At 43.7% G+C, this 27,294-nt stretch overlaps 1 protein-coding gene across 4 annotated transcripts in view; it reads left to right on the top strand.

Annotated features, from left to right (window-relative positions):
* LOC148026735 (flavin-containing monooxygenase FMO GS-OX-like 4) overlaps positions 1 to 27,294 on the top strand; it is an 82,940-nt gene that overhangs the window by 44,639 nt on the left and 11,007 nt on the right. For all 4 annotated transcript variants that reach the window (XM_087691236.1, XM_087691235.1, XM_087691238.1 and 1 more), the window contains exons 2-3: positions 15,029 to 15,099; positions 16,486 to 16,644. In XM_087691236.1, coding sequence (XP_087547362.1) covers positions 15,029 to 15,099; positions 16,486 to 16,644 — 230 coding nt within the window. The remainder of the gene's footprint in view (positions 1 to 15,028; positions 15,100 to 16,485; positions 16,645 to 27,294) is intronic.

Below are 27,294 nucleotides of genomic sequence, written 5' to 3'. Positions count from 1 at the left end.
GACTATAGGCTAGTGGCTCGCGCAGATTCCGTCTTTGTTCGTAGATTTCTGACAGGAGACAGTGCAGACTGCAGCAGACTTCAAGGTGAACAGCAGTTTGCATCGTCAAGGTGGAGACACGCAGTCCAGTGCACTGCGCCCATGTATATATTTGCATATCTTTGTATACAACACACTTTATACAGCAGATCTTCATCTTCCACTGTCTCTTTCTCTCTCTTCTCTCTCTCTGCGTTCTCTCTCTCTCTCAGTCCTACGCTTCCGCACCGCTGCACTCTGACATGGTATCAGAGCAGTGTAGAAGGGCTGATTGAGTGCAGAACCAACCTGAAGACGAGTTTCTATCGCAACACAAGGCTACGTTTTCAGTGTTTGAGGGCAGGCAGGCTCGGAACAAGGCTGAAGCGAGCGTGGGTGTGCCGGAAAGGAGTCTAGGTGGTGGATTTGCTGCTATTTTCTGCTGTTTGACGAGGAGAAAGTTTGAGTTTTCAGCTTTCAAGTGCAGGTTTTACTTTTTCATCGCCTTCGGCGGGTGAAGAAGTTTCGGGACGTGGAAGAGCCCTAGCAGGCTGCGTTTTCATAGTCAGAGGGGGCTGCTTTTGCGTTTGTGAAGGCATTATAGGTGACGATGTCTACAGAGATTAACTTGAAGTTCCAGACGATTATGGACCGGAAGGTGCCTGTCTTACCGGCTCTTCCCACAGATCAGAAGCTCGATGGCGACAACTACCGCATCTAATGCGTGATGATGTTGGCCATCCTTGAGTCCTACGATTTGGCAGAGCTTGTACAGGAGGAGATCGACCGGCCCTCGGTGAGAGATGAGTCCAAACTCTCTTCCGATGCTCGTGTGGAGTTGGCCAAGGCACAGTCTCACTGGGACAAACTGAATGCTGGGATTCGTTCCTTTCTTTTTCTGTCTTGTACTACAGCCGTGATAGCTCACATCGAGCACTTGACGGTGGCTCGGGAGACATGGCTGGAGCTTGATCAGATGTATAACCGGATTACCCTTATGAAGCGGGTTTCTTTGGAGGTACAGATACGGACCTTGTTCGTAAACAAGTCTTCTTCGTTGCGGGAGCACATCAACAAGCTTAGACAGCTTCAGATGCAGGTTCAGAATGCGCCGATTTCCTCCGAAGACATGGCGATCACACTCTTGTCCCAGTTGTCGCCACGATTCGGTGCTTTCTACTCCGCCCTTATTGCTTCGAGGCAGGAGTCCACTCTTTGGTGGGAAGAGTTGGTTCCTATGGTCTTGGACTAAGAGGAACAACTAAAGGGACAGAATGCTTCCAAGTCGGAGGCATTGATAGGTCAAGCCTCTCAGAAGAAGGGGAAGGACCAAAAGAAGAAGAAGGGGGATAACAAGTCAAAGAAGGACAAGGACAAGGACAAAGAATCTACATGCCATATTTGTGGAAAGACTGGCCATTGGAAGAAGGATTGCCCTGACAAAGACAAGAAGGACACCAACAAGAAGGACACCAACGAGGACACAAAGGATTCTGGAGCGGTGGCTGCACCCTCATCAGCTGCATTTCTTGATCTAGCTGTCATTGAGGACTCTACACCGAATGCTTCTGATGCTGCGATGACAGCTCCCTAGGCTTAAGAGTGGATTGTTGACAGTGGTGGCTCCCGGCACATGACTCCTTCATCAGATGGTGTTGCCCTGTTACGACCTTCGCGTGGGCAGATTCTCATTGGAGATAGCTCTTCGGTGTCTATTGCAGGACGGGGTGAGATGCAGCTTATTCTAGATGGACGTGGCGGTATCCATACCTCAGAGGTCTTACATGTACCATGTTTAGGGTATCATCTTCTGTCAGTTCATAAGATTTGCTCCCTTGGACTTTTGGTGGAGTTTGACAGTGATTCGGTGCGAGTCCTTGATCGTGCGTCTAGGAAGGTTCTCTCATCTGGATATGAGGAGAACGGCATCTACAAATTGAAATCTTCCACCGCTCTCTCTACTCTTCTTCTTACCTCTCAGACACAGTCAGAGCTATGGCATGCTTGGTTTGGTCACCTTAACTATGATTATCTTCGGAGGATGTCACGTGGACAGCTTGTTCGAGGGTTGCCGGACATAGGGGTGAGCCAGCAGCCATGTGTCTCCTGCATTCGTGGGAAGTAGCATAGGGATGCCATTCCCCACAAAGCTTCGCGGCGGTCTACTTCACCGATGGAGCTTGTATCTACGGATCTTTGTGGCCCTATGAGGAACGAGTCCTTGCGAGCGAGCTCGTACTTCATGTTGATCGTAGACGACTACAGCAGGATGACATGGGCCTATTTTTTGGCATTGAAGTCAGAAGCTTTCTCCCACTTCAAGGATTGGCTTCTCTTTGAGGAGAACCGCTCCAGCCGGAGGTTGAAGACCTTGCGATCCGACAAGGGTGGTGAATTTGTTTCTAATGAGTTTGCTCGTTTTTGTGCAGATAAAGGTATTCACCAGGAGTTTGCTAATACCAACACTCCTCAAGAAAATTGCATTCTTGAACGGAAGAACCGAAGTGTGATCGAGATGGCGTGCACCATGATGGAGCACCGACAGACACCTCAGTTTCTGTGGGCTGAGGCTGTGGCTAGTGCAGTCCACATCCTTAACTGATCCCCCACTTCGGCCGTTGATGGGATGACACCTTTTGAGGCTTACTTCGGGACTAAGCCCGATGTTTCTTATTTTAGGGTCTTTGGGTGTGATGCCTATGTTCACATTTCCAAGGCTCATCGTGATAAATTTGAAGCAGCTTCCTGAAGACAGGTATTTGTTGGCTACAGCTCCCAGTCCCAAGGCTATCGTTTGTATGATCCTGTCAAGCGGGATGTGTACACCAGTCGAGATGTGCGGTTTGTGGAGGTTCCAGCCATACCAGCGCGGGTGAGGAGCATCCCGTTCTTGGAGATCTAGGGGAGAGTTGGGCTACCGCGACAGTTCCTTTGGAGCCTGCGCCTTTTGATTCTGATTCTGTTTCTGACACAGAGTCTACTGTTCCCCCGGTCACCCCCGAGTAGTTACCACCGGTGGATATCCCAGAGTCTTCAGCTGATGGAGAGAGACAAGGAGAGGTCCGGCCTCCTCCTCATTGGGCCCGTGACACACTCCGTGATTCAGGGATCGAGGGGGTTCCTGAGGAGTAGGGACTGCAGGATGGTCCGCGGCGGTCACGGAGGCACCAGGCACATTCTATGGAGCTTGTTTGCTCTAACTATTGTTTGATGACCCGTGTTATGCAGGATCGAGAGCCCACCTCCGTGAAGAAGGCTTTACAGTCCGCACCATGGAAGAAAGCTATGGAAGCCAAGTTGGAGGCTATTGAGAGGAATGGCACTTGGTCACTCATGCCACGCCCCCTGCATAAGAAGGTGATTGGCGTCAAATGGGTCTTCAAGACCAAGTACCTTAGCGATGGTTCTTTGGACAAGCACAAGGATCGCCTTGTTGCTAAAGGTTTTGCACAGCGCCCAGGGATTGATTGTCATGATACTTAAGCCCCCACTGCTCGTATGGCGACTATTCGAGCTGTTCTTGCCTTGGCTAGCCATAGGAGATGGCCTGTCTACCAGTTGGATGTGAAGTCGGCCTTCCTCAATGGTGATCTGAAGGAGGAACTCTATGTAGAGCAGCCTCTTGGCTTTGGCTCTTCAGATGGGAAAGTCTACAGGTTGAAGAAGGCCTTGTATGGCCTCAAGCAGGCTCCGCGCGCATGGAACGAGAAGATTGATTCGTTTCTTCAGTCACAGTTGGGATATCGGCGTTCCAAGGCCGATCCGCAACTTTATATCCACACTTTCGAGGCTGGTTGTGTGCTTTTTGTGTTGTATGTTGATGATTTGATTGTCACAGGTGATCATGCGCAGAAGGTCCAAGAGACGAAGGCAGCTTTACATCAGACGTTCGAGATGACGGACTTGGGTCTACTCCATTTCTTTTTGGGCCATGAGATTTATCAGTCTCAGAGGGGGATCTTTATCTCTCAGTAGAGATATGTACAGGAGCTCTTGGTTTCTTTTGCGATGGAGGATTGTAGGACCCTCTCTACTCCTATGGATCCGAACTGGAATGCCACTTCCCATTCAGCTTCTCCCCTGGCGGATGTGTCCCGCTATCGTCAGTTGATTGGATCATTGATTTGGCTCCTCAACACTCGTGTTGATCTTTGTTTTGCTGTTGGGCTCTTGGCAGGGTTCATGAGTGAACCTCAGACGGTGCATTGGCAGGCTGCTCAGAGGATACTTCGGTATTTGAGGGGGACGTCTGATTTAGGGCTTCATTATCCCGCAGGCACAAGTGGTTCAGATCTTGTTCTTGCAGGTTGGAGCGACTCGGATTGGGCCGGTGATGTGGACCACAGGCGATCTACTACAGGTTACTGTTTTACCTTGGGTGCAGGTGTTATCTCATGGAGTAGCAAGAAGCAGCCCACGGTAGCCCTTTCGTCTACTGAGGCGGAGTATCGGGCTGCGTCTTCCACCACATGTGAGGCTGTGTGGCTTCGGAGATTGTTGGAGGAGCTTGGCTGCACCCAGACTCGTCCTACTTTGCTGCAATGCGACAATGAGAGTTGCATTGCCTTGGCACGAAACCCTGTTTTTCATGCCCAGACGAAGCACATAGAGATCCAGTACCACTACATCCGAGAGAAGCTTCTGGATGAGACCATCACCGTGGAGTACTGCAAGACGGAGGACAATCTTGCAGATTTGTTTATGAAGGCACTTCCCTAGGCTCTACGTCGGAGACATTCCAGATCCCTCAGGCTTCTGCCCCGCCCAGGCTCTGAGAGGGGGTGTTAGAGATCATTGCCTGGTCGGACTGCACAGTCCACAGTCCAGTCGGACTGCCACGTGGCAGTCCGACCTACTGCAGTACAATCGGCTGCAGCCAACCTGCATATTCTGGCGCCCAGATTTTTGGCTATTTATAGCCAAGTTTTCAGTCTTCTGCCTACATTCCTCTGCTCGTAGATTACAGACTGGTGGCTCGCGCAGATTCCGTCTCTGTTTGCAGATTTTTGACAGGAGACAGTGCAGACTGCAGCAGACTTCGAGGTGAACAGCAGGTTGCATCGTCGAGGTGGAGACACGCAGTCCAGCGCACTGCGCCCGTGTATATATTTGCATATCTTTGTATACAACACGCTTTATACAGCAGATCTTCATCTTCCACTGTCTCTTTCTCTCTCTTCTCTCTCTCTGCGTTCTCTCTCTCTCAGTCCTACGCTTCCGCACCGCTGCACTTTGACAACTTGCTGGTATACACAGCCTCGTTCTATAGTAGACAAGTCCACTATTAATAGAGAATTCATGATACTTAGCCTGCAGCTTTTGATCCTAATCTTTGATAGAGATTTCCCTTAGCATCTTTTGATAGGCTGGATCATGGCATGCATCCTCTCTAGCTAACTCAAGTATTGGGTTGTTTGGCATAGATACTTTTGTAGCTAGAGATCTGGTTGTTGATGGATTTTGCAAGATTAGGGAATTAAGGAATGCCTTACGACTAAGTGCATCGGCAACTACATTCTCTTTTCTTGGTCGGTACTTAATTTCAAAGTCATACTCCTCCAACACTTCAATCCACCGACGTTGCCTCATGTTGAGCTCATTCTGGGTAAAGATCCATTTGAGACTCTTATGATCAATCACTAGGGTAAACTTGTTACCCAACAAGTAGTGTCTCCAAAGCTTTAGAGCATGGATGACAGCTAGCAATTCCAGATCATGCGTAGCATAATTCTTCTCACGACTCTTCAATTTCCTTGAAGAGTATGCTACAGGATGACCTTCTTGCATGAGCACACAACCTAAGGCAAGTGTGCTAGCATTAGTTACTACCTCGAACTCCATATTGAGGTCTGGAAGTTTTAGGATAGGTGCTGATACCAAACTTTGCTTTATTCTGTCGAAGCTATTTTGTTTGGGAGTTGACCATGCAATGGAAGTTTGCTTCTTCAGTGAGTTTGTCAGAGGTGCTGCAATCAAAGCATAGTTTTTGATGAAGACTCTATACCATCCTGTCAATCCAAGAAAGTTGCGTATTTCTTTGACAGATGTTGGTATTGGCCATTCAAGCACATCTCTGACCTTGGCTAGGTCTACTGAGATTCCTTCTGCTGATACTATGAATCCCAAATATTCAATCTGACGTTTGAAGAATGCACACTTCTTCATCTTAGCATACAGCTTATGTGACCTCATTGTCTCAAGGATAATCCGAAGTTGGGGTTCATGATCTTCTTCCTGTTTAGAATAGACTAAAGTGTCGTCGAAGAAGACGAGCACGAAGTCATCAAGATATGGCCTAAAGATATTCTACATTAACCTGTTGAAGGCGGCAGGTGCATTCGTAAGTCCGAATGACATAACTAGGAACTCAAAGTGCCCATATCTTGTATTGAGGGCCGTCTTGGGGATATCTTCTTCCTTGATCCTTATCTGATAGTAATCTGACCTGGGGTTAATCTTGGAGAAGATCTTTGCACCCTGAAGAGGATCAAGAAGCTCATCTATTCTAGGAATAGGGTACTTGTTCTTGACAATTGATTGATTCAATCCTCGGTAATCAATACATAGTCGAAGTGTTCAATCTTTCTTTTTTTGGAACAGTACTGGAGCTCCCCACGGTGAACTGCTAGGACGGATGTAGCCCTGATCTAGCAGTTGCTTAAGTTATTCCTTCAGCTCAATTGCTTCTGGTATAGACATTCTATAAGGTCTTTTTGCAATTGGCGCAGCTCCTGCTATTAACTTAATCTCATGATCCACTTCTCTTTGAGGCGGGAGTTCAGTCGGCTCTTCAGGAAATACATCCGCGTATTCCTTTAGCCAAGAAGGTCCTTCACTAGACTCTTGCTTTTGATCTAACTTGTTGAGTTTGATCAAGTAGACAGGTAATCCTTTTCTGACTCCTTTTATGATCCGAGATACTTTGGCCAATTGGATTCTTGGCACTCCAGCCTCACCTTGAGTTGTGACTAATTTCCTTTCAGAGTTTCTAAAGGAAACTTGACCCTTTCCACAGTGAATGTGAGCGTCATTAGGCTTAAGCCAATCCATTCCGAGTAGACACTCATAGATATCTAAATTCATGACTCTGAATTTGACCGAAGTCATATTTTCCTCCCAGAAAGAATTCCACCTTAGCAGTTTGCCTGGTACAAGTAACCTCACGGCCATTTGCCAATTCCACAAGCAAGATAGGTGCTTCTACTGTGGCTATTCCTAGTCTTTTTGCACAAGCTGGTGAGATAAAGGAATGTGTACTGCCACAATCAATCAAGGTCTTGAAACTTTTACCTTGATAGTCCGATGGTGTCTGAATCACCGAGAACTGGCGATTCGGCCCTTTCTTGTATAGAGCGGCATGGACTGTTACCCTTTCAAATTCTGCTTCCATGGTCGGATGATCTTCTTCTTCTTCTTCGCACATTTGCCTATTGGCAACGCAGGCGGTTCTTCCTCTGCCTCGGGTAGCGGCTCCTTGACCACGGCCCGTTCCTTGGAAAGGCACTTGGCGCTGTCCTCCTCCAAGTTTGGGACATTGCCTCTTGAAGTGACCGGGTTCGTTGCAGTGGAAACAACGGAGGTTTCGGCCATTGCTTTGAGTAGGAACAAAGTTGTTGACGTTATTAGTCCTTGCTTTCTTCCTTTGTCCCTGATTATGACCTTGAACTCTCTTCATTTGAGGCCTGAATGCTCCTCTGTTCGGGTCATTATAAGACCAAGTTTTGTTACCTCTTGGTCTAGACTGCACCTCCTGAATTATAGGCGCAGCTCGAATGAGTGGATCCTGAAGATCTGATGGACGCATAGATTCGAGACGGGTATTTACTGGTAGATTTAAAGCCGCACAAAATTTGGATACCTGCTGTGTTATGTCCATTTGCGGCGTATACTTTAAAAGTGAGACGAATTTAGAATAGTATGCATCAAGTGTGAGTCCCAGCTGTTTTAGCTCGTAGAACTCATTCATTTTCTGCGTACAATATGTAGGTGGTAAGTATCTTCCCTGCACGGCTTCCTTCAGCTTCTCCCAGGTAACGGATCCTTCCGCGATCCCTTGATCCCTGCACCATTGCTTCCACCAAAGCCTGGCTTCGCGGGTGAGCTTCAGCTTGGCGAGCATAGCCTGATTGGCGGGTGCAGTACCGGCTGCTTCGAAGTAATCCTCCATGGATTCAATCCAAATTTCAGCATCTGCTTGGACAGACCTGTCTCTTCCGTCAAATTCGGGCGGCTTAATCTGCTTGAGAAGAAACTTCTTCTCCTGGATTACAACAGTATTGGATGTAGGAGGCGAACTAGGAACCTGTACCTGGGTTTGTGCCTGGATAAAGGTTTCTTAATGTTATTACACGATAATCGTTATTGATTTATATTACGGCTATCATGCAAGCAATGCAACTACTTAACTTTTTATCAATTCTCATGCACAATGAGACTTTGATAATAAAAAAGTTTTATTTGTATTTATATGGGCATAGCCCTTTTGGAATACAACATTTCTTGCGATGATAAGCCAATTGTTACATTTAGTTTGGGGAGAACAACATTGTATTGCATTTATCTACAGGAACTGTATAATAGTATGGTTTCGGGTCATGGATCTTCAGGAATCGGTAAGTCATTGGAAGTTCAGGGTATTCTTGTCTTTGGAACCCATTCTTCTCATGGCGCCCCAATACTTTAATCTTGTCGGTGGGGATCACACGGGTTACTTCCTCATACACATATGAGTTCATCTCAACCCTCCGACCTCGAATATTTAAAGTTGAGTTTACGTGAGCTTCCACAAAAATGAATAGCTTTACGACTTTCAGATCTTCCAACCACTTGATCCTCTTTAGGTTGGTTTGTAGATAAGCAAACCGGTGGGCGGCTATATAGTAGATTCTTGAGGCACCCTTCCATCTTCGTTCCATGTACAAAGGTGATGGATTATAGATTTGCTCTAGGATGTTCATCATCTCAACCCTTTGTCGATAATGCGGAGAATGCATTGCAGTCATAAACATGACTCGAAATACCAAGAACTTGTTCCATGCTTCATAATTCTGCAAGACAGCATTGGAAGTAAGGAAATGTTTGAAACAGTAACATTTGCTTTACTTCAACTTATTAAGATTTCATAAAAACAATTCCGTTGTTGGTTGGCTCTGATACCAACTGTAACGTGTTCACTTATATCTTCAGGACACGTCTTAGCAGCCCATCGGAAAGGATGTTTAGAAAGCTCCGCCCGGCACTCCCATGGAATGTTACGGGGTTTGCGATCTAGGGCTTTCCGCGTCTGCTACATAGCGGAAGTATTCCGGCCGTTCCCACTTAGGATCGACCTGAATTAGGGTTTTCCTTATTGGTCATTTCCTAACGGCAACTAGCGTCGGACCCAAGCGAACTACTTTACGCAGAAACGCCAGGTCCGAAGCGGATTCACGCTGTATTTGGTTCAAGGAGAATGGGAAACAAGAGGGATGCAAGGCTCAACCTCTCTGCCATAGGGCCTAGTCCCATTCCGTTCCTCCTAAAACAGTGTAAATCGGGATCAATCCTAACTCTAGGTCAACGGTTTTGTTGTTTGTGTTCTTTGACGATCTTCCTGTTGTCCATCGTGATTTGAGAAAAGTTACTGGCCAACCGGGACCACCCATCCGTAGGACGGACCTATGGCCCATCCTCCGCACTTTCCTCCGGTTGTTTTAGTTATTTAATTACCTAACACATTAGTTGGACATGTATCAATCAGCTTCTTTAATTAGCCCATTAGGCACTGGTTCTTTTACGTAATCATATCACTTGACATAGAAAAACAATGTCAAACAAGTTCCTTATTAACAGGTTATCATATTTATCTTTGAAATACAAAAAAATCCAGCCCGTGGGCCTATCCACAATCCGCCCGAAGGCTATCCAGCAATCCACAGGGATTACCAATCCAAGTTTCCGCCCGTAGACTAGTATGCGGCCTTGAGATCCAATCCCGAGTCACGTTAGCCTCTTGTGCAGGGCCCGGAAGGCGAGGGATTTACGGCTAGAGCCCCCCTTGGCACCCAAGCATCCTTCTGCTCCAAGTAGCGCTCAACGGAGAGACCTCTCGCGGCGGGTTCGGTCCACTTTCTCGACGCGGTTAACGACCCCCTTGGTTAGGGTTAGACAGGCAGTCGGAGGTAACTGAAACTGCCTCTCCCTTCAGGCCTTCAACCTGAAGTATTAGATATCCATCAATCTTTTAATTCATTGATCATACAAAGCCAAATAGTGCTCTTAAATCTGTAACAAGCACAAACATTTCCATTGGTCGTTTTTGTTGGCAAATTGCTAAGGAATGAATCCTTCCTCTCGAGTGCGTCCAGCGCTCGATCTGAGATGACTTGCAACTTGGCAAGATCCCCTATATCCTGGGTTAGGGCGTACCCTATTAACTCGACTTGGTTAAACCTTAAGTTCATAGGTTATTTCAGTTTATTGGCTGGTCTTTAGCTTCCAATCAATCTTCTTTACTCAAGAAAGATACTAAATTAGGATGATTATTCATCCTTTTGTAAGAAAACTTGCGTAAGGACCTGCTAATCTTATTGCGAGAATTGGTCATTCCCTTGTGATCCAATCACAAGATCATATGACTCCGCACTTGTTGCGCAAGCGTCTCATCAAACTATGAGACTATTCTACTCATCGAATGGAGTTACGAAACAATCTGTTCTTGAATACATTAGGCTGACGTCGTCAGTTCTAGGGTTCCAAGTTCCATCTCGTAAGATTCTTAGGGACAAACCCTAGTTCACTTCCTAAATATGTTTCACTGTCTCTACATTCGGTGAATGTGGCAAGTATTTAAGATATGGGAGTTTCAATTTTAGCAATACGTACGATTAGGTCACGTATTAATTTCCTAGTGAATTTCTTGGAATTTAACTTATTCTAACGAGTACTCCGCGGTTTAGGTGTTTTAGGTTTATGCCAATTTATTTAACTCTTGAAGATAGTTACGTTATCATTCCATAAACACATGACTCGTTGTCTACGCGTAAATTGATTTTTAAACCCTAACTTATCGCTTTTAAGTCAAGCATAGGTCAGGTTAATTCCAACTAATCTTCCTAAAAATTCATGCTAAACAAGCAACCTCTTTTTTGATAATTTATGCAGTTGACAAACGATAATTGCCTAGAGTTATGCATCGTAAGAATCATTTCATGCCTTGCACTTTCCTAAGGATTCCTAGCACTTTTCATGATGATTCATTGCGAAGAGGATGTGGGTTAATAATGCGATATACAGTTTATACTTCCATGTTTAAACGAGGTATACTATTTTAATTCCGTTCTATAACAATGGACATTAATCTAATTTTAATTCATTGCACTGCATAAAGCTATTTACTAGAAATGCATTTATGCTCCCTTTATTTTGCCTGTTCTATTGAAAATATTAATGACTAAATTCCTCCGTCGTGAGCTAATTTATTTAAGACAACAAAATGCATCCTATTTCCAACAATTATCCTTTGCACGATTGAGTTATAACAATACCAAATAAAAATTAGGAAGGAAAACCTGGACTTGGGATGAGATGTCCACGTGGATGCCAGGAGACGACCCTCTTGCGGCTGCGCCTTGGACTTTCTTAGGAGGCATCGCAATTGTAGTCTTTCCGTCGTGGAAGCAGCTTTACAACTCCTTTTTGAAATTCCACCGTGGCTTCCTTTGCGATAAATTGCACCTTCCGTCGGAACGGTTTCTAGAAGGTTTCCTCCTGCGAATTTGAGTGGGGATTTCCTACAGAAAGGGTCTTTAAAACCCCGGCTTAAAAGTGGGCAAAAGGCCTTGATCTCAACGGGGTAACGTGTTTTTAAACCCCACTTGAGAGGGCAATACGAGGGTTCACGGAAAAGGGCTTTGGATCCTGGGGTTGGGTGGAAAAGAAGGGGGGAAAAAGGGTATGTAAGACCTTCAAGAGGCTATTTTGTGTGAGAAGGGGAAAGGCCTTAAGAGAGGCACATGAGGGAATGGTATATGGGGGAAATAAGGGTTAAAGATACCGTATGAAGACCCTTTTAGGAATTTTGGGGGGAAAGGGGCTTATAGAGCCTTAGGAGGAAATTCTGGGGGGGTAGTCCTAAAAAGCCATAAGAAGGGGGGCTAAGGGGGTTTTAAGACACGGGGGGGAGGGGCAATAAGACATTTAAGGTTAACTTTTAATGGGGGGGGGGGGGGGGGTGGAAAGGGGGCTTATGAAGCCCCTTAGAAGCTTTCCCCCAAGAAGCTTCTAAAGCTTCTGTGCCATGTGGGGGGGGGGGGGGGAGGAACCAATGCCGATCGACGGCGTTCCGATGGCTAGGGGCGCGGTCTGTGACGGCAGAGGGCGACGATGGCCTGGTATATGGTGGCTGCAGCGGCAACTTCTCTCCCTTCGACGAATTCTGCAACGTCGTCAGCCTCCTCTTTCCTCCTCATAGCAGTTTGGCGGCATTGCTTCACGGTAGCGGGACCTGTCTTCTCCCTCACGCATTCAGAATGGTATTCGGCATCATGGCGGCTATCTCTTTCCTCTCAGGGCTTCGTTCTCTGCACAGGGCCTTTTCGTCCTCACTCGCAGTCTCACTAGTAATAGGCGGCAACGCTTCGTCTTCCTCTTTTTTTTCTCTGGCCGCCCCCATGGTTTAAATAGGGGAGGGGAGGGGGATCCTCCCTCCCTTGCGTGTCGTCGCACATGGCTGTAAGCTTTGGCAAGCTCTAGCAAGGAGCTTGCCCACCTTACTAATCCCCTCTTCCTCCAGCTCGATAGTCGGCTGGAGGAGAGGGGAAATTAAAAAAAAATTACTTTAATGGAAAAGATAATTCCATTATTTTCCAATGGCCAGTTCATGCGAGCCTAAAGCCATCGGAATATTACAGAATATCTCAGCCGAAGCTGTCGATTGTTGTCTCCATCAATTGGCGCCTGATTTCCAGCCCTCTTCACGCAGTTTGGAGCTGATTTCAGTCAGGTGATTGCTGTTTCTGTCCAGACCTGCTGTTGTACAGCCTACCACGTCATCACAGTCCTGCTGCCTACGTTTTCAGTATTTCTCTCTCCTGCAGACTGTCCTGCCTGCGCTTTTAGTCTTCCTCTCACCTGCTGCCTAGGTTTTTAGTATTTCTCTCTCTTGCAGGTTGTCCTGCCTGCGTTTTTAGTCTTTTTCTCACCTCCTGCCTAGGTTTTTAGTATTTCTCTCTTTTGCAGGCTGTCCTGCCTGCGTTTTTAGTCTTTCTCTCTCCTGCGGTTGTCCTGCCTGTTTTTTTTAGTCTCTCTCTCCTGCGGCTATCCTGCCTGCGTTTTTAGTTTTTCTCTTGCTGCCTACGTTTTTAGTCTTTTTCTCTCCTGCAAGTTGTCTTGCTTGCGTTTTTAGTCTTTCTCTCTCCTCACTTGCGTTTTTCTACTGGTTGCAACCTTTTACTGCTAGTCACATCCTTCTTCCACTGGCAGCTCACTTTCAGCCCTTCCACTACCCTCCCACCCGTTGAGGCGGACATTGTGGTTCGTGCTTCACACTGCCCTCACATCCCTTGAGGCGGATATTGCAGTTCGTGGTTTATGGTGGCTGACCTCTTCCTTTTTCAGCAAGACACACTTGTATCCATGGCTTCTTTACCAACAGATGACCAGACTACTGGGTGCTCCTACTGTGGCATCATCTGATACACCACGGATGCTTGCCGACTTTGACCTTTGCTCCCCACCCGTCTGGAGTATATGCGTCTTCCACTAGGCACTCCTTGTGCCACCTCTTCTTTCTGTGCCACAGAGATCATTCTGCATCGGCTATCAGAGTACTACGCTCAAGGCAATAAGACGCATCTGATGCGCACCAAGTCCTTTCGACCTCCTGGAGATTGTTGCAATGCCAGCGGCAGTCTTCTTCCACTTATTTTCAGGTACAGTGGCTTCCACGACATACGGATCTAGTGTGCGCTCCATCGAGAGACAGTGATTGTTTGATACCGTCTCCTCGTCAGTCTGCTCCTTCGAGAGACAGTGGTTGCTCGACTCCTTCCTCTTCTTCGGCTACCCAGTCTGCTCCACTGAGAGACGGCGACTATTGCCCACCTCTTGCTCATTCTGAGCCCCACCCTTCCCCACTCTTGACTACTCAGGTTCGAGAGGCTACCTCTGGGCGCTCTTTGGTACCCTAGATACCTTCTTCGGCCCGACTGGCGGTTCTTCCTTCGTCATCAGACATTTTAGGAGTCCGTGATCCATGAGTTTTTGGATTCCCTATCTACTTCAGAGGGGGATGTTATTTCTTTGCCCTCAGAGGGGGCATCTACTTTTTCTTCGACTTCAGCAGGGGCCCCTCCACCTCCCACCTCAAAAGGGGAACCTACTCCACATGAAGTTCTTCACCCATCCTCTACTTTCTTAGGGTGGTTGTCTTCGACCAGTCATCTCTTCTACTGATATCTAGGATCTTTAGGTACCACCTAGATCGAGACCTTAGAGGTTCAGCCACGACTTGGTGACGAGGCCTTCATATTCCTTCCAACCTAGATGCACGGAGCTAGTGGCTTCTCTCCCGAGGTTGAGTTTCGGGTTCTCCAGTTCACTCTGTCTACTGGTCTTTACTGCAGGTTCCCTTTCCGGTGGAAATCTTGGATGGGATCCTCTACATCTTCTTCCTCCTCTTCTTCTTGCCTTCGTCCCTTGGTCAGCATGGAGCCACCGTCGACTAACTTCTTCCAAGCTTGAAACTCAGGCGGCCAGACTGTTGTATGTATCTGCATGAGGTAATGATCTGCTGTTTGATGAATGTGTGTTGTATCTGTTAGGATAGCCAACCGTAGCACATGCTTATCTAGCAGTTTTCAGATTTATATTAGAACTCTGTATCAAAAGTATGGATTGACCGTATTGATAAATCCAAAGAAATGGCATTTTAAGAGACTAGCTTTTAGAGGAAGATGAATCATATCTCAACTTGTGTAATGCAAACATTTTGGCATGTGCTGCTTTAATAAGTTGGAATATTTTGTCGTAGGGATTAACAAATGGCCTGGAGAGCAGTTACACAGCCACAATTACCGTGTACCACAACCTTTTGCAAGTCAGGTTAACACGAAGTCCATGAACAGTATGTTCTGTAGATTTTCAATTCTGTATAGTTTTCTTTGTTACTCCCACCCCATTACACACGAACACAAATTCCCTGCACCCCCAATCCAAAAAGAAGGTGGCAAAAAAAAAACTCGAACAATCCTGGTATTTCCTTCTTTTCTTTTCATGTGTGGCTGCAGAATGTACAAAGGAGTTCTCTTTTTGCTTGAAGAGTCAAATGCATCGGCCATTCATGTGGTATTCATATTGCCTTCTTTTGTTTTGCATCTTTCAATACATTGTAGCTCTGCTTCAAAATCTGTTGAGAGGCATGAGGCTAGCACCAATTATTAAATCATTTCAACAGCCTCACTTGGACCACAAGTATGTGTAAGGACCAGCTTCTGATGGATTTAGAAAATGACTTTCTTCATTTCAAATTGGTGACAGGTGTAAACTGCAGAGAAGTTGAATGTTAGATAAAGGACAGCTGTGTATGTATTGTAGACAGGTTGGGTTGGATGAATGTAATGGAGGCTCAATGCAATGGGTGCCTCTGAAGCAAGCAATTAGGAACTACATACACTGATTTCTAGTTGCCGATTTTAGTGTTACAGGAACCTACTACTCCATGTTTGGACTTGCTCTCTATTTAGTATTGTTGGTAGTAGACTGTAGTTAACAGTTTATAAAAGAAACTGTATATGATACTCGGGGGAAACTGATGATGTTGATTATAGACATGCCATGTCTGCAGGTAGCCAATACAGAAACAGAAATGCTACTTCAGCAAGAAGTATTGAGTAGAGGGGATGCTTGGGAATCATCAAATATATTCAATTGGGAAAGAAGGTTTTCAAAATTGTTTCATCTACATTCAAGCACTCAGATTACTTCAAAACTGACCTCCTTTCTAAATCATGTCATGTGCATTCAAGCACTCAGATTACTTAAATCTTCAAATATGAAGCCAGGCAACTCGACCAAACTTGGGGGGTGGTTTTCTTGTTTAGAATTCTTAAAACTAACAATTCAGAAAGGATAGTCTTCTAGTAACAAAAGAGACGACATGGTATGGTAAGACAATGCATGGCTCAGATGGAACTCTTTGTCATGGAGCTTTGGTTATGCTGCAATGAACTGTGGCTGTTTTGTAATGAGAATTCTGGGAAGTTATTTTGCTTGTAAATCATAAGGTGGGACATCTCATAGAGTTACATGTAAGCTGTTCTTCATGTGCTGTCCACCTTGCAGTTAACATTTATGTGCCTTTTTAGACACTGCAATTTACAACTGTATGTCTTTAGCTCATTCTCAATGATATTTTAGTTTGTTCTCAGTGATATACTGTGGGGTTTTGATTGCGGTCAATGACTAAATCTCACTGCTTCACTTTTCCAGGTGGTGGTAGTCATCGGGAATTCATCAAGTGGAATGGATATATCCAGAGATGTAGCTGCAGTTGCACATGAAGTACACTGGGCAGCAAGGTCATGGGACCCAAACATTGATTTAGGGAGGCCAGTTGGTCCTTTGGGAAACATAAGGTTACATCCCATGGTACTTAATAATACAAAAGACAAATCATTCTGCACTTGAGGAGCCGTTTAAAAAATGTGGTTGAGGCTATACTAAAGCTTGAGGTTTATAAAACCTTTTGCTTCAAATCTGTGTTGTTTATTTTATCCAAAGAGCTATTATTGAATGGGCAACAAACAGATCTTTTGCCACTACCTTCCTGTACAAAATAATAAAAGGGGGTGTATGCAATTATTAGACAAAGGGAATTACTAAGTTGCCACACAAGCTTCTGGGGATAAATAACATACCGTGGATCCAAACCTTTGCTTAAAGCCTTCTTCTTTGTTAGTGCCACCCCTGAACCAAGAATGTGATTAGTAGCATTCCAAATGTCATCAATAGGCTATGTTTATGGACTTTATGCCCTAAAATGGTTGAGAACAGCTAGCCTTCTACTAGATATGGCCTTCCAATAGACCATTAGGTTGCACAGAATGAGATTCAGGGTCTGGCAAATGCATCCATATGCCATTCTATAGGTTAAAAGTTCAGCCAATTACAGAGAAGTTGTGGCCGCAGAAATGTGAGCCATGCAATTGCGCTCCATGGAACATAGGTTAACCCTTTTGAAAGTTGCCAAAATATTGAGCCGTAAATCCCCATATAGGCAAGTGTAATGCACTAGAGTCGTTGCCCATGCGCAAGAGGTGATTTCCCATTGGATCTGCTGTTTGGGTTAGAGGCCCTGGTACAGGTGTGATTGCAAGCAGACACCTCACAGGTAGTCTTGACCACAAGATAGGCTGCCTGGCCAGGTGGTACATGTTAGACTGTTGGCGATTGGTCAGACTGGTGGTGGAAGGACTTGTTGGATGGGTAATCATTTACCGTCTTCCTTAACTTTCCTTTGTGGGCATTCTCTCATAACTTCTTCTCAAGGTTGTAGTCTTCTATGAAAAGCTTGTGTTGCAAGCGAGGCAGCACATGAGGAGGCGGTGGTACTTTGCTTATACCTCATGCTTCTACAAAGAAAAATGAAACCTTCATATCTATCGAGAGTGGTCATTTCACAGGTTCATTGGCACCCAAACTCTAACTATAGAGTGGCTTTTCTCAAAATTTGACCAACCTATTTCTCGTAGGTTGTTCCTATGACAGTATGCAATGGAGAGGAAACATGAACATAAAGAGAGTAGGGAAGAGAAAGATCAATGAAAGAAGAGAATGGAAGAAGAAAATCTACACTCAACTGAATAAAAGTTGAGTACAAAGAGTGGACTGATCAGTCCCTGCACACAGCCCAAGGTGTTAGTGAGGGCATTGGATCAGGCTGATGACTGTAGGCAGCATTGAAAGATGGAGGAAAGTCCCGTATGTTGGATTGTGCTGAAGATTTGCAAAATATGATAATGGCAGCCACTGGAGGCAGGCTACATATAGCCAAAAATGCCAAAAAACTGGCTGACCTGAAAATATGGATAAAATAATATAGGCGGCCTGAAAAATGCTGATTGCTATATACTGAAGCTGGTCACCACATGTCTAGTGTGAATGTAGTCCAAATCCACTGTAGAAGAAGTGCAATGGTCTGGAAACTGCACTCTGCCAATGTGAACACACCTAAAAGTGACTGAAAAGGAAATGCATTGTAATGCATGCTCTAGAAAGAGATGCCTCCTCTGTCAAAACACATGACAAGTTGAGTGTTACATCTCCTAATGTCCCCTTTGACTTAAACTAAGGCTCACAAGTAGGAGATGATTGTGCATGACACACATGTTTGCTAATGCCCCCTCTCAAATCTTGGACGTGGTTGAAGGCTAAAGAAGATAGAATGGATTCAAGGTGGTGGAAGAAGTACCAATGCTGATGAAGAAGCTCCTTAAGATCTTGGGAACCCCCCTCTAAAACATATGTGGTGAGAGTATCCATAGTTGCATCACTGAAATCATCCCCCTCCAAAAGGGACGGGGGTACAAGGGAATTGCCAAAGGAGATGGTGTGGGATGGGATGGAACATGTGGGATAGATGGTGCATAATCAAGAAGCGAATGCGGCAATAGGCAATGGCCGCAGAGGACCTTGCATAATAAAAGGAAAATGGAGCATGTATAACCTTCTCTCCTGCCAACATTCGCTCAAGTGGCTCTTGAAAAAAATTCCTCAATAAAGACAGCCTGCTCAGGGAAGACAATCTGGATACTAAGTCTAGCAAGGCCATGAAGAGAGAGGAGTGAGAAGCCCAAGTCTTAAATATGTGGGACTTACGATACAGAGCTTGATGGAATGTTAGGCAATAACGGCAAAGTGCCAACTCTACTAATCGGCATTGAACAAATGCCATCAATAGTGACTATATCCTTGAATGGAGGAAGGTCCTACAACAAATCTCTTCGAGGAGCTATATGACTCGATGCACCCCTATCAATACGCCAAGGCCTCTCTAGAGACAAGATAGTTGATGAAGAAGGCTTCTCCATGGCATGAACGTGAAGGAACATGGCCTCGTGTAACCAGGTGAAGAAGTAGAGGAAAGCTCAAATGTTTTAGCTCCATTCTTCATTCTTGAGTGAAGGTGAGGGTATTTCTTCCAACATTTCTCCTCGGGATGAGTGCCGTTTCCAAAATGTGAACATTTAGGCTTCTATGAATTTGTGCTAGAGTAGCCCGAGAAAGACTCCAAATGTTTAACCTTGCTTCTTGTTCTTGTTCTTGGCCTTGTGCCCCCTTCCGAACTTGTAGTTAAATCTTTAGAAAGGCTAGATCCACTGTCACCTATGTCTTTGAGTTGCTCTTCATGCTCCAAAACAAGTGGAACTAGCTCTCCAGATAGATGAGTTTCCCAAACCTCGAAGGTAAGCAAGCTGGTGTAGAAGACATCATATTTAGGAGTTGGGAATTGAGTAATGAAAATCATTACCATATCCTTTGATGAAATAGCCCCTCCAAGGGATGCAAGTTCATCTTGTATGTTCTCCATGTTGTTGATGTGATCCTGCATAGAAAGGGAATCAACAAAAAGCATCTAGAGTTTCTTCTCTAGGGTGATGTGGTTGACAAAGGTTTTTTGATGTTAGAGAGAAGAGACCTTTATCCACACCTTCGCTTTAGTTTGAAGTTTGTTCACATGCATAAGTATAGAATCTTGCAAACCCTTGAAGGGAAAAGATTGCACTTTAGAATTGAGCCGATCTCAAAGGGTTGCTTGGTCCATCGTGTAACCAATGTGTGGGTCCTTCATAAGATAGGGATTGGGATAGTAACAAATTCTCACAAGTCAAAGATATAAAGGATACATTCCACTTTATAGGACCAAAGGGAGGAGTTTGCACCTTCAAGTCAATCTTCTTGGGGGAGAGAAGGAAGCATTGTACTTGAACAAAGGATGCCATCACAACTATTCGAGGACTTGCAGTACGGGTCCTATGAGAAACATGTAGAGAAGCAAGGAAGAGAAGGTTGCTCCGATCTTCTTGATCTATTAGAGTGAGAATGAGGCTCTAAATGTCGATCTTCGTGTTGTTTTTTATGATGGTCTGATTGATAGGACTCGCTCTCGAAGAAAGACTGAATGGTGTTCTCATTTGAGTCATCAAACTAGTCGAAGTGGTACTTCATAACTCTTTAAATAGACCTGCAAAAATACAAAAAACTCATGAGTTTTGGTGTTGGGCTGTCCAAATAGAGGGAAAATCAGCTATGCCTTGATGCCCCACACACTTTGTAGAGGGCAAGAACACAGTGAGAAATGTGTCCTTTGTGATAAATCTGCTCCAAACAACAAGTTGAGTGGTCTTCTCTTCATGGCACCTCCAAGTCCTCAACTTTGGTGATGATACTATGTGAGGGTTGTAAAGAAATGCTTGACTACAAAACACAAAACACATTCGTACGACAAACACCATATGACAAACACACAAACTTATTAAGAAACATAGTTAGGGTTAGGGTAATACAAAGACAATGAACATTGAAGATGAAAGAAATTGAATAATGAATAAATACGATGCCCAATGTAGCAAACACACTATGCAAAAAGCGAATACTAAACCTTGAACTCCCGTGTAGGGGCTGGGATAGAGAGTATAAGTTGAAGAGTGTGTTATACTTTGATGGATTCCAAAATGAAATAGCTAGCCTCCAAAGATGTTTGGCATTAAGAAACTCATCTCTATGACGCTCGGGTCTATTGGCCTAGATGTGAAGTAATTGCGTGATTAATTTATAGAGAATGAAAGATAATGAATGAATTACTCAATGCACAAGAACTCAATCACAAAACGAGAGGTGATGTACTAATGAGTGAGAGAGGATACAACCCCCAAGGTGATCGAAATGAATAACGCCACGCTTGCGTGCTAATGAGACAAAAAACATTTTTTCATAATAAAATAAAACCCTAATGATGTAATTGTTATAGGAAGCCCTAACAACTAAAATACCTAGGGAGCTTGGATCATGGATCAAAGGGCATCAACACATAGATGATGAGATGTTCTGCAGGATCAATGTGATAGATGGGCGGTCATAGAAAATGGACAACGAACGCAACAAGTATTGATGATGTGGTAGCTTGGTGATGTAACAAATTTGGTAAACATAGCTCTGTTGATCTGGCATATCACGCGGCTCCGGGAACAACAAATGTAGATGATATGATGATGTGGCAAATTATCAACTCTAGGAATTGTAAAACACAAATCAAGTTGGCTATACAGTGTAGCAAATGCCGAAAGCAGGCCACATGGCAATAGGTGGTAGCAAGAGAAGGTGCATATTGCAATCGACTAGCTGGACAAAAAGTTGGAAGGCTGGAAATTGTCACAAACAACAGCAGATAGGAGAACGACAAATACACTATGATAGGCAGCAATGGGCTTCTTGAACTATGATATCCTATGCAAACGGGGTGTGGACAGTAAAGAGAAGGAATGAATTAGTCAATGCACAATAACTTAGTCACAAAACGAGAGGTGATGTACTAATGAGTGAGAGAGGATACAACCCCCAAGGTGATCGAAATGAATAACGCCACGCTTGCGTGCTAATGAGGCAAAAAATATTTTTTCATAATAAAATAAAACCCTAATGATGTAACCGTTATAGGAAGCCCTAACAACTAAAATACCTAGGGAGCTTGGATCATGGATCAAAGGGCATCAACACAGATGATGAGATGTTCTACAGGATCAGTGTGATAGATGGGCGGTCATAGAAAATGGACAACGAACGCAACAAGTATTGATGATGTGGTAGCTTGGTGATGTAACAAATTTGGTAAACATAGCTCTGTTGATCTGGCATATCAGGCGGCTCCGGGAACAACAAATGTAGATGGTATGATGATGTGGCAAATTATCAACTCTAGGAATTGCAAAACACAAATCAAGTTGGCTATACAGTGCAGCAAATGCCGAAAGCAAGCCACATGGCAATAGGTGGTAGCAAGAGAAGGTGCATATTGCAATTGACTGGCTGGACAAAAAGTTGGAAGGCTGGAAATTGTCACAAACAACAGCAGATAGCAGAACAACAAATACGCTATGATAGGCAGCAATGGGCAAGCTGCTTGAACTATGATATCCTATGCAAATGGGGTGTGGACAGTAGAGAGAAGGAATGAATTAGTCAATGCACAAGAACTCAATCACGAAACCAGAGGTGATGTACTAATGAGTGAGAGAGGATACAACCCCCAAGGTGATCGAAATGGATAACGCCACACTTGCGTGCTAATGAGGCAAAAAACATTTTTTCATAATAAAATAAAACCCTAATGATGTAACCGTTATAGAAAGCCCTAACAACTAAAATGCCTAGGGAGCTTGGATCATGGATCAAAGGGCATCAACACATAGATGATGAGATGTTCTACAAGATCAGTGTGATAGATGGGCGGTCATAGAAAATGGACAACGAACGCAACAAGTATTGATGATGTGGTAGCTTGGTGATGTAACAAATTTGGTAAACATAGCTTTGTTGATCTGGCATATTAGGCGGCTCAAGGAACAGCAAATGTAGATGGTATGATGATGTGGCAAATTATCAACTCTAGGAATTGCAAAACACAAATCAAGTTGGCTATACAGTGCAGCAAATGCTGAAAGCAGGCCACATGGCAATAGGTGGTAGCAAGAGAAGGTGCATATTGCAATCGACTGGCTAGACAAAAAGTTGGAAGGCTGGAAATTGTGACAAACAACAGCAGATAGCGGAACAACAAATACGCTATGATAGGCAGCAATGGGCAAGTTGCTTGAACTACGATATCCTATGCAAATGGGGTTTGGACAGTAGAGAGAAGGCACCTGCTAGTTGCAAAAAATTATCTATTTATAGACGGTCGGGTGCTCCCAAATTAGGGTTTGGCTTATAGGACATAGACACTCTCTAAGAATGTTGAAATCAGCCTTTCTTCTTGGATAATACTTTGATTTAACAATAATTACAGCAAGTATTTAATTCCCATAAACTGAACATGTAGACTTTATGACTTTAATATTGAACAATGGATAGCCTATTGGCACCAAATTGGCAGCCCTTGTGTATTTCTTTAACTTTTATTGCAAATAGATGGAGTATAATTGAGATTCTCTGATCTCATTCGCTATCCAAGTGCCTCTTGTTGTCAAAATTGACACCGTCTTCAAATCAATTTGCCCCTTGGTTTGCTTGGGATTGGCCTTCACTCTACTTCTTGAAAGATAAATTAAGCCCCAAATTTAATATTGTTCTAGTGGTGATGCATTGGATGATGATGATGATCATGACACTCATGTGCAGGTTGAAAAGCAAGAATCACGGACTCTTAGTGGACTAGAGACATCATTTGGTAGTCCTTGGTCTGGGAGACTAAGCTACATCTTCAGGTGCATCTAGTAGCACTACAGGTAAAGACAAAGGAAAGAATAAAGTGTCAGATGGCATTGATGCAGTTCTTGATGGAGACTCCAGTGGCTCAGAGAGCTTGGCATTCCTTCAGTGAGGACTCCAGGTGTGCAGAGAGCAAGTTTCAATGCAAAGACTCCATTGAGTGATCCAGTGGTACGCAGGTCTAGCAGGGTGAGATACACTGTTAAAAAATTTGGTTTTGAAGGTTATGCAGCTCACCATTATGCTTATATGGTGAAAGTGATTAAGGATGTTGAGTCCATATATTTTGAGGAGGCTATTGGTCATGCTCATTGGGATGTAGCAATGGATGAGGAGGTGGCTGCATTAGAGGCCAATAAGACTTGGGATCTAGTATCATTGCCGAAGGACAAGAAAACTATTGGTGTAAGTGGGTTTATAAGATTAAGCACAATGCAGATGGTTCTTTTAGTAGGTACAAAGCTAGGTTGGTTGCAAAAGGCTATACCCCGACATATGGCATAGATTATGAAGAAACCTTCAGTCCAGTTGCTAGGATGGCAACTGTCAGATGTGTGATTGCTTTGGCAGCAGCCAAAGGTTGGAGGTTTCTTTAATTTCAGCTACTAGAATTCACGTCCTTGGCCCTTATTTCTGAGCATGCATCCTGAGATAGTTGTCAAATCCTAATATTTGTTGTAAATTAGGTTTTACAATAGAGATTTTCCAATATCTCCACCTCTCATGACTCAAATAGCTGGATTTTGTTGAGATAACTTGAGAGATTGCTGTAGAATGTGAGAAGAAAGAAAGAAATATTAACGTCTGCAAAAGGCCAATGTGGCCTATGAGACAAAAACCAATACATCTTTATCCAATGTCATCCCATCACAATAAAGCTGAAGTAAAGTTCCTAATATGAGACTAAGATCCACTAAAATCAAAATGGATCTAAAGACTGAAGACTATATCTATATATATATATATAATATCTAGCTAGAGTGGTCCATCTCTTAGAATCTTCATCGTGAAACGGTTTAGGGCCGCTTTGCTAATGTATCAAGGAGTGAGTCTTTTGTGTCTCACAATAATGGCTCTGATCTAATTATGATATGGTCCTCTTAGACCTTGGCTAGGTGGTCGGGGTCGTCATGCTCTACAAAGTGCAATGGTCCGGTCCAATGCAACTCCGCGGCATGATGTAGATATAGTTTGAATTAATGGCGTTGGATTTGTTAAGCTAGTGGTACTTGTGGAATCTGATTTGTGAAAGAAGTCTGCCACTGGCCTCTGCCTAGGTCCTTTTGGGTAGGGTGGTCTCCTATCTTGTAACAATGCTGTGCGGCATCTTTGAAGCTCAGGAGGAAAATCCCTAAGCATCTTTGGTCCTTGGACTCCATGACACGCCGAAGAGGACTGAAGTCATCACAGAAGAGACAATGGTATTTCCGTCGTATATCATAGTAGACTATGCATGTACATATGTTCCTCCATCTTTGGCTCTCAATTGTAGAGCTGATATATCCTCTTCTCTACTCTAATATTCATCCATCTACTCGTCTCTAATGGTAGCTGGTGAGAGGAGTTACGTATCTATCCAATAGCAGTTTGCATACCATGGAAGAGGTATATGCCCATGTACTATGGTCGAATAACAAATCCATCCTCTGAGAGGTATAGAAAATGATCTTAGTGTAGAGAGTGTATTGTGGAGAGAAAAATTTCAGAGTTTCATTGTGAGAGGTTGAAAAACTGCTTTTGTGTTGCTTAAATAGCTACGGAAGCTATCATCTACAGCTTAAGACCACTAAAAAGTCTACTACCTCCTCTTTGTATTGTCACCTACACTAGAAAGACCTTGGGCTATTGTCACCTGTACTTGGAGGGCTTCAAACTATTGTCACATGTTGTAGAATTGGTCCTTGGTGGTTACAAATCACATCATCATCTCCTTGCTCTCTAATAGCCTCCTCTCTCACAATGGTTCGAATAGACTTCCACTAGTTCCCAAAAACGTTTTTTCCACTTGCATGGGTAAGTTTTGCTAAGTGGCAGCCTTCTACTCCCATTTTTCAACATTATCTAGTCTATCAAATTAATATTTAGAATATTAATTTTAAAATTAAGTTAATAATTATTTTGGTGTCCAAAAAAAATAAATCCGTCAGGTAATAACTAAATTGGCTAGGCCAACTTGTCTTCCAAGTGTCCTAGAGCAATTATTGACCTTTTAAACTGGCATTAATTAATTAACTAATGCCTAGTCTCTAATGTCACCATTGACATTATTGGCCAATATATTGGCTAGGCCCAAATCTCATACCATGTATCACCTAGTACCTATCAGACAGAACTTATTATAACTTTTGTGTTGGGTATCAATTGATATTTTGGGGTCTTGGATTCCACACTGCAAAACAATTAACTTGCATCTCAAATATATAAGTCACATTAGGCACATTTGATTAACTCTTAGTCAAATGCTAAGCAAAACAATCAAATTTCATGTCCTTGTGTGATAAACCCACCCCTTGAAATCCTTGTAATCACCCTCGATTGCATTGCAATATGCCAAAGCATTTGTTCCCACTATTGGAAACACATCTTGGCATTGTAGTTAAATATGTATATCTATCACTTAACCATGGTCATGCCCTCTACATGTGAACTTTTAGTCACTTAAATGAGTTACAATCCACACACATGAATCATAACCAGTGTCAAAACCATAAGAGATGTATCCACATGCCAAAATCCAACATTGTTCTGACCATCGAGGCATTGTAATGTATAGCTAAGCATAAACAACACCTCATAGCAATGATGTAATGTATGATAGCCATGTAAAGTAAACATCAGCTGCAAATCACATGTAACTAATGCATTTGTATTTTCTTTTGCATTACTTGTAAATGTATATTGCATACCATCCATATATTCTATACATGCCTTGCAAATATATATCACATCCAAATGCACATTCCATGTATTCCATACATGTTAACAACCTTGCAAATGTATAGTTTTAGAGCCTAGGTGTAAATCATACCATATGCATACCGAGTCACAATGACTAGTACACTAGTATACCGAATAGTGATCCCAATGGTAGAAATACTATCAACATACAATATCTTGGATGCAAACCAAGTACATCCAAGATCCACTACATAACTGAAGTGTCTATTGCTAGGGGAGTGGAGATGCAACCTTCCCATTGAGCATCACACAATACTTTGGACCTTCTATGTTGTGCTGAGTCTGAAAGAGCCGGATCCAAAATTGGCTCTAATTGAAACACATCAAGATAAAGTGCATCATTGAGAATGATCTGCGAAGTCACCCTCCATCTAGTTGCATTCTTTCATAGATGAAAAAATGCTAAGGCTTCACCAAGAAGCACATAGAAACTTTACCTCTTAACTTTACTTACTTTAAAATCTCCACTAGGTTCTAGGCCTTTTTCCCTCTTAAGCATTGTGATAGTTTATACTTTCACATTGCTGCAATTTTAACTTAACTAATATGCAACATTACATCTAGTTGACTAGCCCCTCATGTATACCTGACATGCTAGGAGGACCAAATGCATTATAAAATATTCTTGTTTGCATACTTTGAACCATTGCAATGTGACTTTGCACGGAAATTCGCATACTACTAGCCATACCGAGATACATTTTCCCATACATTGCGTGCATTGCTAGCTGCATTTTCCTCATGGCCGGCACTATACGGAGCATTTGCATGACAATATTAATACCATGAGTTTCAAATACAGTAGGTTGTATATATGTAGTGTCAAACTTGCCACTTTGTGCCCCAACATCATGC

The sequence above is a fragment of the Lygodium microphyllum genome, chromosome 13, assembly GCF_053477565.2.
Source record: "Lygodium microphyllum isolate KBCC chromosome 13, Lygodium_microphyllum_v1.1.10, whole genome shotgun sequence".
NCBI classification, from domain to species: Eukaryota; Viridiplantae; Streptophyta; class Polypodiopsida; order Schizaeales; family Lygodiaceae; genus Lygodium; species Lygodium microphyllum.
This window is presented reverse-complemented; position numbering and strand designations above follow the sequence as displayed.